The 13,939-nt window shown below is 39.9% G+C and overlaps 1 protein-coding gene across 1 annotated transcript in view; it reads right to left on the bottom strand.

Moving 5' to 3' along the window:
• Positions 1-13,939, bottom strand: part of BAZ1B (bromodomain adjacent to zinc finger domain 1B) — a 69,514-nt gene that overhangs the window by 26,945 nt on the left and 28,630 nt on the right. The window contains 3 exon segments of the mRNA XM_015570239.1: positions 1,774-1,907; positions 2,546-2,684; positions 8,450-10,148. Coding sequence (XP_015425725.1) covers positions 1,774-1,907; positions 2,546-2,684; positions 8,450-10,148 — 1,972 coding nt within the window.

Genomic DNA, 13,939 nt, shown 5'->3' with positions numbered 1-13,939 from the left:
GTATATAGTTTGGATTACAGTATTATCAAAGGGAAAAAAACTACTTTTTTAAAAAAAATTAAGAGATTTCTCAAAAACACACACATATAATCTAACATTTGAGAAGCAAATTTTCTTAAGTTATAGAAAATAGAGCTGGGTCTGGCCGGTGAGGCTCAGTGATTGAGCACTGACCTATGAACCAGGAGGTCATGGTTCAATTCCCAGTCAGGGCACATCCTGGGTTGTGATCTAGATTCCCAGTGTGGGGTATGTAGGCAGCAGTCAGTCAATGATTCTCTCTCATCATTGATGTTTCTCTCTCTCCCCCTTCCTCTCTGAAATAATAAATAAATAATAAAAATGAAAAATTCAGATGGTTAGGTCAGGCTTTCTCAACTTCAGCGTTATTGACATTTTAAGCTACATAATTCTTTGAAGTGGGGGAGGGGGTGTTATTATATGCACTGTAGGATATTTAGTGGCATCCCTGGCCTCTACGATCTATGCCAATAATGACAACCAAATATGTGTCTGGACATTCAGAAGCTTCCAGCTCTAATTTCAGTCTCCCCCCACCCCCCTCACACACATTCTATGTAATAAAAGGCTAATATGCAAATTGACCAAACGGCAGACCGACCCATTGCTATGACATGCACTGACCACCCAGGAGGCAGACGCTCAATGCAGGAGCTGCCCCCTGGTGGTCAGTGCATTCCCACAGGGGGAGTGCCACTCAGCCAGAAGCCCTGAGCCGCACTTAAGGCTAACGAGTGCAGCAGTGGTGGCGGGAGCCTCTCCCACCTCTGTGGCAGCGCTAAGAATGTCCATCAGTTGGACATCCCTGAGGGCTCCCGGACTGCAAGAGGGCGCAGGCCAGGCTGAGAGCCACACCCCGCTCCAGTGCACGAATTTCATGCACTGGAGCGAGAGAGAGAGAGAGAGAGAGAGAGAGAGAGAGAGAGAGAGAGACACACACACACTTCAAGTAAAAAAAAATATTTAGAAAAGTACATTTATGTATTTATTTTGCCAACTGAATATACCCATGTAACCAGAACCCAGACAAGAAAAAGAATATTATCTTATTTGCTACCTTGTATCACAGCACATGAAAAATTGGTAGGCACATAAAGATGATCCATAAATATTGAATAAATGACTTTTAAAAGTAAAGGAAGAAGACATATAACTGCCTTCTTGGCCCCCTTACTTCAAGTCTAACCTTTCAGGTACCTAGAAAGTGATTTCTAAGGAACAAAGTTTGAAAACTACTCATATAAAGTTTAATACCCAAACAAGATGTTATATAGATTTTGTACGAGTAGTTTTCAAACTCTTTATCTGTCCACACAATGCCTGGAATAAAATTGGTAATCACATGTCAGTTTCCTGCTTTCTGTGCATTTCACATTCTCTCACCCCACTCAAATACATCTACCTAAGAAAGCAATAAAGAAATCTTACAGCCCTAGTCACTTTGGCTCAGTGGATAGAGCGTCAGCCCATGGACTGAAGAGTCCCAAGTTTGATTCTGGTCCAGGGCACGTACCTTGGTTGCAGGCTTCATCCTGGCCCTCGTAGGGGCATGTGAGGGAGGCAACCAATCAATGTGTCTCTCTCACATAGATGTTTCTTTCTGTCTCTCCTCCTCCCTTCACTCTCTCTAAAAATCAATGTAAAAATATCCGCGGGTGAGGAGTAACAAAAAAAAAAAAGATGACAGAGAACAGACAGTTCTTAATATTTACTCTCCTTGGTCAGGGTAAAATAACTAACAGATATACATACTACGGGGACAGTAATCCTCATCAGGTGAGTCAGCATGGTCTTTGCGGTGATGTCTGAATCGGTAGTCAATGCTGTCATGTACCCAGCCTTTTTCAATGAACAATCCTGGAACTTCATCTGAGAAGAGCCAGTATCTATAAATCACAACCACATATTAATAAGATAATGACAGATCATGAGCACAAGATGACTTTATTGTTGGGAAAGATGATTAAGGAATATTAGTAAACATTCAGAAATACTATACAAATTATAAAGACAAAGAATACCAAAATGTTTAGAATTTGAGACTTGTCTAAAATCTGTAATTTTTAAGCTGAGGCTTCATAGCTCAGAGGTTAGAGCACTGGTCTCGTAAAATCTGTAATTTTTATAACTTCTAATGTCTCAACTTTATACTATAACCAGGGGTTAGAGCACTGGTCTCGTAAAATCTGTAATTTTTATAACTTCTAATGTCTCAACTTTATACTCCAACATTATGTATGTATTTAAAATACCATTTTTTAAAGTCTTCCATTCGGTTCACACGTCACCTATCATCATACTTTAAGCTCCATATTTGTGATATCTTAAGAACAGGGTCATGTCTTTATTTAACTTTGTAACCCTAGCATTTGGCATATATTCAATAAATACTCAATGAATATGTGATGAATAATTGTTTCCAAAATCCATGAATAGCAAAGCTTATCTATTTTTAGTGCTTTTGACAGTTTTATAACTAGTAAAGGCTCTAACAAGATGACAAAAATTAAGTTTAGTAAGTTACCTATTATGGTTCCGATCTGTACCAATAGGAGTCCTACGCATGACTAGTTTTGCCTTGGCAATTCCCTCCTGGAATGCCTTCTCAGCAGCTGCTTTGTGTTTTCGTATTCGTTCTTCCTCAGCTTCCCGTTCTAGTTTCACTGTTAAAGACAAAGAGAGTCAACTAGACTTTTTTTTTCCTAGTAAATTCCACTCTTACAAATTAAATCACATTTGAAGCTCTACCCAGTTTGACTCAGTGGTTGGAGCATCAGCCTCCAACAGAAGGGTTGTACGTTCACTTTCCGGTCAAGGACACGTACCTCGGTTGCAGGTTTGATCCCCAGCGCCAGTTGGGAGAGTGCCAGGGGCAACCAATCCATATGTCTCTCTCACATCAATGTTTCTCTCTCTACCCCTCTGCCCCTCACTCCCACTCTCTCTAAAAAAATCAATGGAAAAAATATCCTCGGGTGAGGATTAAAATAAATCAGTCAATCACATATGCAGTAAGAAGTGCCTGGTATAAAGTATATTTTCATCAAACCTTAGTTTCCTTCTCCTAATTCTAGTATAAGAAATGACATGTAGCCCGGTCAGTATGGCTCAATGGTTGAGCACTATTCTATGAACCAGGAGATCATGGTTCCATTCCCAGTTGGGGCACATGCCCAAGTTGTGGGCTCGACCCCCAGAGGAGTGTGTAGAAGGCTGCCAATCTATGATTCTCTCTCCTCATTGATATTTCTACCCTTCTCTCCCGCTCCCTTCCTCTCTCGAAATAAAAAAAAAAAAAAATGAAATCACATTTAAAGGAAGCAATTTCTATCCGGCCCTCCTACGTTCTTTGAATTTTGGTGATGTCTCAAGCATCATCAAAATCTTTTCTCTCCAAAATTTAACTTCATTAATTTTAATAATTAAGTTATTTTATTTTATTAATAATTTAAAATGTAACTTTAAAACAGTCCTTAAATGGAATTATTTGAAAATTTTATGACAGGACCATCATAGGATCCTCAAAATGATTGGGATAAAACTAGAATAGCTATTTCAAAATAAAACAAATTTTTGCTTTGAGGAATTTGATAGAATATTTACCTTATTAGCCTTAGTGACCAAAAAAACAAACAAACAAAATCAACAATACTATTTTTTTAATTAGCACTGTTAAGGACACACAAAAAAGGTTTTAATCAATTTCTTTCTGATCATTGATAATATGGGTTTATTCTATCCAGACAGAAATTTCTCTCAACAAAAGCAGCCCAGTAATCTTGCCTTTTAAGTTTTTCTATAACCATCACAAATTTTGATACTGTAAGTACGATGCACTACTATTTACAATGCCAGAATTTTTAACCCTGATCTTCTACTGGTGATATCTACAATATGATGAGAATCTGGAAAATGCATCAATCTCATTTATTTAAAACCAACATGGCATGTTATCTTTAATCAAGTTTTCTAGCCTGAATGGAACTATATTGGCAACAATGATTCAGTAGAGAACAGTACACAAAGGTAAATGATAAAGAGTAATGGCCAAATCACAATAAAGGAAAAGCTCCTTCTCTTGCAGCTACAAATAAAAAAACAATCTAGGGAAAATCACCAAAAGACAACCCAATTCCGTTTCAGTAGTTACAACACTGGATATTGAAAGACCTAACTCTACAATTCAAATATTGACCATGCAAAATATTCATATTTTTTGTCCGTTGTTTCCCTCTATCATCTCCCTAGCCTTTCTCCTAGGTTAAGATAAATATAACACACACAGTAACACTTCAGGAACTCCAGAAATCATTGTTTCAGGTAAAACACACTGAAATGTGATATAAAGTTAATCTACATGCTGTTTAATGTGGAATGCAATTATACTCTTTCAAATTGGTAAGCACGTATATGCACAAACTCACACAATATGCATATAAATATAAAAACATTTCAATGGCCTTAAGTAGTGTAACCTAAAACCTGTTTTAAATTAAATATTTCATATTTTCTAATGAAAAAAACTAACAAAGTAACAAAGTTGTTTGACTTACTGTAAAATTCTCACACAATTTTTTAAAAAAATATTTTTCTTATTTATTTCAGAGAGGGAGGGAGAGGGAGAGAGAGAGGGAGAAACAACGATGAGAAAGAATCATTAATTGGCTGCCTCATGCCTATCCTACACTGGGGATTGAGCCGGCAACCCAGGCATGTGCCCTGACTGGGAATCAGACCGTGACCTCCTGGTTCATAGATCAACACTCAACCACTGAGCCATGCCGGCCGGGCTCTCACACATAATTTAAGACTATTTCTAGGTATATATCTACCCAATCCTTAGCATCCAACTTTGACATATAAAGCGTTTCTACCATCTTCATTTCATAAGTTGGCAACTTTCATAAGTGATCAAAATAGTTATGTCTTAAAGGAAAAAAACTAATAAATTTAGTTTATTATGGGTAGTAATTCTAAAACAAATTTTGTGTACATTGTGAGACTGATCAAGTAAGTAAATATTGGTATTACTATATAGATCAGCGGTTCTCAACCTGTGGGTCGCGACTCCTTTAGGGGTCAAACGACCTTTTCACAGGGGTCACCTAAGACCACCGGAAAACACATAAATAATTACATATTGTTTTTGTGATTAATCACTATGCTTTAATTATGTTCAATTTATTCCAATGGAATTGGGGGTCACCACAACATGAAGAACTGGATTAAAGGGTCGCGGTATTAGGAAGGTTAAGAACCACTGCTATAGATAGAGGGGCTGACAGCTGAGCAAAAAAGAAAAACTCGGATGCGAACGACAGTGTGGCGATTGTTGGGGAGATGGACTTGGCTTGGGGTGTTGAACATGGATCAGAAGACAAAATATTAAGATGACAATAAATCTATTAGATCTATAGTTCTAATCTATAGATCCCAAAATTGATCTATAGATTCAAAGCAATCTCGATGAGAGTCTCAGATGGCTTCTTTGTAGAAATTAATAAGCTGATTCTAAAATTACTATGGTATTTCAAGGGACCTTGAACAGCTAAAACAATCTTGAAAAAGAACAAGTTAGACAATTCATACTTCCCACTTCAACAACTACTACAAAGCAATAGTAAACAAGCCACTGTAACATTGGTGTAAAGATAAACATATAAATCAATGGAACAGAATTCAGAGTCCATAAATAAATCAATACATCTATAGTCAAATGATTTTTGTCAAAGGTGTCAAGATCATTCAATGGGGGAAAGAATAACCTTTAACAAATGATAATAGAAAATCCCTGGATAGCCACAGAATGAAGTTAGATGTGTACCTCATACCATATATTAAAATTAACTCAAAATGAATCAAAGACGTAAACGTAAGAGCTAACACTATAAGACTTTTAGAAGAAAACATACGGGTAAATCTTCATGGCTGTGGATTTGGCAATGGATTCTTAGATATGACACCAAAAACACAAGCAACCGGGAGGGGGGGGGGGAGATAAATTGGGCTTTATAAAATAATTTTAAATTTGTGCTTCAATGGACACTATCAAGAAAGTAAAAAGACAACACATAAAATAGGTGAAAATATTTGCAGATCATATATCTGTGAGAAAAGGAATTTGTATCTAGACTATACAAAGAACTCTTACAACTCAATAATAAGACAATCTGATTTGATAATGGGCAAAAATCTGAATTAACATTTCTCCCAAGAAGATATACAAATAATTAATAGGCACATGAAAAGATGCTCAACATCACTAGTAATCAGGAAATGTGTATCACAGTAGTTGCCTGGAGTACAAACCTTCTTGTATCTTTTGAATTTTTGAGCCATGCAAATATATTATTTATTCCAAAAATAAATAAAATTCGCATTTTAAAAACTTTTTTTAAAAAAAGGAAATGTGTATCAAAACCTTAATGAGATACCAATTCTCAACCACTAGGATGGTTATAATCCACAAATCACAAAATAACAAGTGTTGGTGAGGATGCAGCAAGTAGAGAAATCAGAACCCTCATACACTGTTCATAGGAAAGTAAAATTGTGCAGCCATTTGAAAAATAGTCTAGCAGTTTCTCTAACAGTTAAACAGTTACCATAAGACCCAGGAATTATGTTCCTAGGTATATGTCCAAGAGAAATAAAAAGATACATCCATACAAAAACTTGTACACCAATGCTTTCAGCAGACTCATAGTAACCAAAAAGGAGGAAACAAACCAAATGTCCATCAATTGATAAAATGTGGTATATCCAATTAATGGAACAGTATTCTGCTATTAAAAGGAACGAGGTACTGCCCTAGCTGGTTTGGCTCAGCGAATAGAGCATCTGACTGCAAACCAAAGGGTCCCGGGTTCGATTCCGGTCAAGGGCATATACCTCAGTTGCAGGCTCCTGCCCCGACCAGACCCTGGTTGGGGCGCATGTAGGAAGCAACCAATTGATGTATTTCATGCATATCAATATTTCTGTCTTTCCCTCTCTCTTCCATTCTCTCTAAAAATCAATGTAAAACTATCCTCAGGTGAGGATTAAAAATAATAATTAAGATAAATAAAGTACTACTGAAACATGCTACAACATGGATGAACTTTGAAAACATTAAATACACTAAGTGAAAGAAGCCAATCATAAAAGATCACATTTTGTATGATCCCATTTATATGTTATCAGAATAGGCAAATCTAGAGAAACAGTAGTAGACTGGTGGTTGCTTGGGTCTAGGGAGGACAGGGACAAAATATTAAGATAGCAATAAATCTATTAGATCTATAGTTCTAATCTATAGATCCCAAAATTGATCTACAGATTCAAAGCAATCTCGATCAGAGCCTCAGATGGCTAAAGGGTATATAGATCATCTTTTTGAGGTAATGAAAATGTTCTAAAATTGTGGTGAAGGTTGCTTGTCTGTGAATATATTTAAAAACACTGAATTGTACACTATCAATGGAAGAACTGCATGGTATATGAATTATCTGTAATAATAAAAGCATAATATGCTAATTAGACGGGACATCCTTCTGGACCACCTTCCAGATGAAGCCAGGGCTGCAAGGGAAGCCCGAGTCCCGGGTGCCTGCCAGCAGCCAGAGGGAAGCCTGGGTCCCAGGTGCCAGAGGGAAGCTGGTGCTGGCAGACGGGGGAAAGAAGGCCTACTCGTGTACAAATTTCGTGCATTGGACCTCTAGTTTATTAATAAAGCTATTTATTTAAAAGTTCAGATTTAATGGTGCTATCAAAGCCCAAAATTTTTATGTTCTTATATCTTAAGGACAACTGTGCAGAGGGCTTCAAGTACCTTATTATTCAAGTGTTACAATTTTTACAATCATATGAGGAAACTGAGGCATAGATAAGTTGACCAAAGGAATATAGTTAAATCAGTTGGTAGAGTTTGAACCCATATCAGCAATTCCATAGTCATGTGTTACTTCCACTGTACCTATTTGTGGATTTGGTCTAAACTAGGAAACTCAGAAAAGATGTCAACATCACATTATCTATATGTCAAATTATCATTTACTACAGAATGCCATACTGAACACTTCTGCTAGAATATTACATACATAGTAGGATCTGGGTTATTATATACAAAAATAACTAGTTATGACAAATAGAGACTTTACCACTACCTCAGTAATTTCCTTACTTTTACTATCTTCTAAAGCAGAGGTATGGAACCATTTTTCTGCCAGGGGCCATTTGGATATTTATAACATCATCTATAGGCCATGCAAAATTATCAACTTAATAATTAGCATGCTATATTTGGTCAAACATTTCATGGACTCATCCCTAATGCCTTGGCAGGGCCAGGCCAAATGATTTTTCCAGCCTTATAGGGCTTGCTGGCCGGATGTTCCCCACCCCTGTACTAAAGGGCTTCCTCTTTTCTCTCATTATAAGATTTTACCTTTCATTTCTCTCTCCTGGATTTCCCGTTCCTTCTTGGCCTGAATGGCAAGCAGCCGTCTGCTCTTCACAGTACTAATCATGTCAACAGCTTCCGTATCTACCTGGGGTTCAAACTTCACAACTTTTTTCCTATCGGTTTTGCCTAACCCATTCTCCTCTTTTCCATTTTCTTTATTTCTAGCTTCCATTTCTTTCCGTTTCTGTTTCTCTGCTCTCTTCTTATCATTTTCTTCCTTTAATACAGCAAGCCGTTCCTTCCACAACTCTGCAGACATCTGCTGTCTTGATTCCATATGGTCTTGCACTGAATATGTCATGAGAATCCGGTGGCAGAGTGCTGTCAAGATCTGTAGCTTCTCTTCTGATGTTAGCTCAAAAAATTCAGAAGTTTCCAGCTTCTCTAAGAACTCATCTTGTACTTCATTGTCCTCAAATGGTGCTGAATCTTTATTGTCATCTGTGTCTGAGCCCTCACTTTCTTCCTGAACATCAGATCTGCGCAAGCAGAGCCGCACCAGCTCTGAAACAGAATGCAGAGTCAGGGGGATTTCTGACAGCTTCATTCCCAATTCACCATAGTCTTCTGCGATTTCATCTTGTAATAAGGTCTGTAAAAGGATGACCAAGACTCTGTTCAGGTATAAAAAACCACCTTTTTCTGCACTCAAGGCTTCCATAAGAGACACAGCAGTAATAGGATACTGAGCATCTGGTAAGAGTAGTCCAGAATAACAGCTCAAAAACTCCACCACCAGGGCTACATCCCCAAAGAGTGTGTTGGGCAGCCCTTCAGGGGTATCCACCAATCTAAATGCTGGAAGGTGCTTGCCAGTTAATTCTTGGTCCTCGTATCGCTTCTGTTTTTCTAGTTTCTCAAGCATTTCTTTCTCTCTCCGCTCTTTGGCTTTCTCCTTCAACTTTTCTCTCAACTCCTCTCGTTTCTTTTTCAAATAGTCTTTGCGTTGCTCTTCAGACATAGAGGCCCACCTTTTTTTGTGCTCTAGAAGCTCAAAGCGTTTTTGAACGATATTCCGCAATTCTTCTGGGAGACGAGCTCTATCTTCATTAGAAAGAAGACGAGCTGTTTTAGAGATAACGCAAGACAGGGCACTCTTCTTGTCCTCCTTGTCTTTGTTTTCTTTGTAGTAGGCAATAAGGTGTAGGGCAGCGGGAGGCAGATGCTTATGAGGTTTACTAGAGGACCTGGGTGTACCCCCAGAATTCCGGGGGGCTCGTGTCATCTTCTGAGTGCCTTTGGCCATATCCAACAAAGTCATCTGCTTCATTTTTGTTTTAGGAGACTTCAGGCCCTTTTTTGGAGATCTGGAATTCCCTGTGGATTTCTGTCCATTCAGGATGCCTTTGCTTCTGCCCTTTGCTTTCAAAGGTTTGTCATTGTGCTTCCCTGGTTTCTTGGCAGGTGGGCCTTTCTTAGGAATGTGAAAGTTAGCATGTAATTTGTTGGTTGACATCATCTTCATCACTTCTTCCAGATGCTCTTCTGGAGATTTGGAATTCTTTGAGTTCTTCACCTTGAGTGGTGAGCCATTCAAGGATTTCTTCAAGTGTACATGACACCATAACTTGGGATTTAGTGGTGAACTCAAAGAAGAGTTATCTGTCTTGGATTTCTTTGAGGGCTTCCTGTCTGGGGATCCAGTATTCTTCCTCTTAGTAGAAGGGTTGAGAGTCATATACTAGAATTTAAAAATAGAAGCAAAATTAATTTAAAAAACTAGTTTAAAAAAGCAACATTTAAGTATCCGAAAGGCCCTCTTTTCTGCTCTTCAGGCAAAACTACAAATTCATTTCTCTTTATAAATACTATGTCCCTGAAAAAACAGTGTTATATCCGTATCAACACAAAATTCTCGATACCTAGGCTTAAAAAGCTATACTGTAATATTAGACATTTTTGCTATGCAACTAGCTTTGTTTATATACAAATTAACAGTTCTTAAATACTTGAATGAACTGTGAACCATTTCCCCAGAAAAGACATATAAAAATTATGCAAACAATTTCCGAGTCCACCCATGGATCCCAGATTAAGAATACCTGATCTAGACCTAACCAGTTTGGCTCAGTGGATAGAGTGTCAGCCTGTGGACTGAAGGGTCCTATGTTCTATTCCAGTCAAGGGCATCTGCCCCAGTTGCGGGCTCGATCCCCAGTAGAGGGCATGCAGGAGGCAGCAGATAGATGATTCTCTCTCATCATTGATGTTTGTATCTCTCTCCCTCTCCCTTCCTCTGTGAAATCAATAAAAAATATATATTAAAAAAAGAAAAAAAGAATACCTGATCTAGCCCTAGCTAGTTTGGCTTAATAGAGCATCGGCCTGCAGACTAAAGGGTCCCAGATTCAATTCCAGCCCACAGCATGTACTTCAGTTGCATGTGCGGGAGGCCCCTGGTTGGGCACATGCGGGAGGCACCAATCAATGTGTCTCTCTCACACTGGTGTTTTTCTTTCTCTCAGTCTCTCCCCCTCCCTTCCACTCTCTCTAAAAATTAATGGAAAAATATCCTCAGGTGAGGATTAACAAAGAGTACCTGATATAGATAAGGGGAACATGTGAGAAAATTTAAAAGTATTGCTCTTTGCCAAAACCAGAAATATCAACGATGAGAGAGAATCATCGATCGACATGCCACCTACCGGGGATCGAGCCCACAACCCAGGCATGTGCCCTTGATTGGAATCGAACCCAGGGCTCTTCAGTCTGCAGGCCAATGCTTTATCCACTGAGCCAAACCAGCTAGGGCTAAAAGTATTGCTCCTGAGACAGGACTAGGTTTTCATCCTTTAAGCCTTTGTTCCAACTGGGAATATTCTATGCTCTTAAGGTTTACATTTAAAGATTACCATTAAGTATTTCTGTTTAAATTCAGAAGCCTATTTTCTTATTAAAAGTATCAGTGAGGCCCTGGCCAGTGTTGCTCAGTGGTAGAGAGTTGGCCTACACACCAAAGAGTCATGGATTCCATTCCGGTCAAGGGCACGTACCTGGGTTGCAGGTTTATTCCCTGGCCCTGATTGGGGCGCAACCAATAAATGAAGTCAGTATTTTGTGGAAGAGCCACACTGAAGGGGCCAAAGAGCTGCATGTGGCTCGCATGGGCCGCAAAGTTCCAGTGTGGGAGCAACCAATCAATGTGGCTTTCTTACATCAATATTTCTCTCTCTCCATCTCCCCCTTTCTCCCTCTCTAAAAACCAATGGAAAAAATAACCTCAGATCAGGAATTTTTTTTTAAAGTATCAATGAGTATACTAACAATAACAAAGACACTGTTCTCATGACACTGACAGAATAAGTCTTCAAATTCCCTTTTGACGTTTCTCCATACCTTAAGAACTCATTCTAATGAATATACTAGTAACTATAAGCCCTCTAAATTCTCAATTTCATTTAATTCTCTTTGTTCATCCTCTCACATCTTTCTAGCTCACTTCCTCTAGTACCCCAACTTTGTAATCCTTCAATCCCACCAGGCTCTCCAATCTGTTAATTTTATCATTTTCACCATGCTCATACTTCCCTACCCTTCTAACCCAGATTAAATTCTTTTGTCTCTCTTGCTCTGTTATATCTAATCACTCCTGGCCTGCACATGTTCAGGTAGCTCAGTTGGTTAGAGCATCATCCCAATAAGCCAAGGTTTCAGTTCAATCTCCGGTCAGGCACATTCAAGAACCAACCAATAAACGCATGAATAGGTGGAACAAGAAATCGATGTCTCTCTCTCCTCTCTCTCTCTCTCTCAAATCAATACATAAAATTTTTAAAAAGAAACATGACTCTAGTCATGTATCTAGAAGATACAATGAATGTGTGATATTAAAGTCATAACCAAGTGCCTTCAAATGGGTCCTGAATGCCACCCAGTAATCACAGTATATTCCCTTAGTCCAGTTGTCGGCAAACTGCGGCTTGGCAAACCAGGCTCGCAAGCCACATGTGGCTCTTTGGCCCCTTCAGTGTGGCTCTTCCACAAAATACTGACTTCTGCGCATGGGCCGCAAAATTTCAATCGCACTGTATGTGCGCACCCACACGTGGTATTTTGTTTTTATTTTTTGTTTTATGTACACAGAAACAACAGTCATGAGTTCTATGTTTTAAAGAATTATAAAGAAAAAAACCTAGCAGCTAAAACAAATTAAATGAAATAATAACCAGCAATGAAAAGGTACAGCCAATTTCAAAAAAAGTACTATTTCAAGTGATCAGGAGAAAGACTAGATAATCTCTAAAATACTTAAATTCTAAAAAACTTCAAGTTTTTTAGTGGAAGGGACTAAGGGACTAACTTGATAAGACCAACATGCTGAATCCCCAGTACAGGGTGTGCAGGAGGCAGCTGATAGCCAAGATTTGGAATCAGCCCAAGTACCCATCAATACATCTATATATATAAAAACCTAAGCGACCAGCCCACTGGCCAGTAGCTATAATGCGCACTGACCACCAGGGAGAAGACGCTCAATGTGGAAGCTGCCCCCCTGGTGGTCAGTACGCTCCCACAGGGGGAGTGCCACTCAGCCAGAAGCCAGGCTCACAGCTCACAGCTGGCGAGTGCAGCGGTGGTGGTGGGAGCCTCTCCCACCTCCATTGCAGGCTGACGGTAAGGGCAAGGGGTCCCGGACTGTGAGAGGGATACCTGACTGCCTAAGCTGGCAGGTGGACATCCCCCGAGAGGTCCCAGACTGTGAAAGGGCGCAGGCTGGGCTAAGGGACAGAGACACACACACACACACCAGTGCACGAACACATGCACCACGCCTCTAGTAAAAATATCCTATCTAATAAAGAGGGGATATGCTAATTGACCCTCACACCATCGAAAAGATGGCAGCAGCCTCAGCCAATAAGGAGGTAATATGCTAACTGACTGCCCCGCCCTCAAAGATGACAGTGCCCACAGCCACAAAATGGTGGCGCCCAGTTTCCTCAGTCCCACCGGGGCCTTGCTGCATGCCTGTCTCCGGAGTCCCCCAGTCCCCTCAGCCCCCAGCCACCCAGGGCTGGCCCAAGGCTCAGGCAAGCCTCAGATGGTGGCTGCCCAGCCAATGCCCAAGGCACAAGCAAGCCTCGGCTGTTGGCTGCCCTGTCATCCAGGGCCAGCCCGAGGTGTAGGTAACCAGAGCTTGCCAAGGCTTGTGCTGCCGACAGTGGCAGCAGCAGAGGTGTGATGGGGGCGTCGCGATCCTCTTATCGACAGTTGCCTCCCGCCCCAGAGGGCTCCCGGACTGTGAGAGTGAGCAGGCTGGACTGAGGGACAATCCCCTCTAGTGCATGAATTTTCATGCACTGGGCCTCTAGTATTTAATAAAAGAAACAGTCTGGCCTTGGCTGGATATCTCAGTTGATTAGAACATTGTCCCAACATACCAAGGTTGTGGATCGATCCCCAGTCAGAATCAACCAGTGAATGCATAGATGAGTGGAACAACAGATCTACATACATACATATATACATACA

Source organism: Myotis davidii, unplaced genomic scaffold, assembly GCF_000327345.1.
Source record: "Myotis davidii unplaced genomic scaffold, ASM32734v1 scaffold726, whole genome shotgun sequence".
In the NCBI taxonomy this organism is placed as follows: Eukaryota; Metazoa; Chordata; class Mammalia; order Chiroptera; family Vespertilionidae; genus Myotis; species Myotis davidii.
The sequence above is the reverse complement of the archived record's forward strand: the minus strand, read 5'-3'. Positions and strand labels throughout refer to the sequence as shown.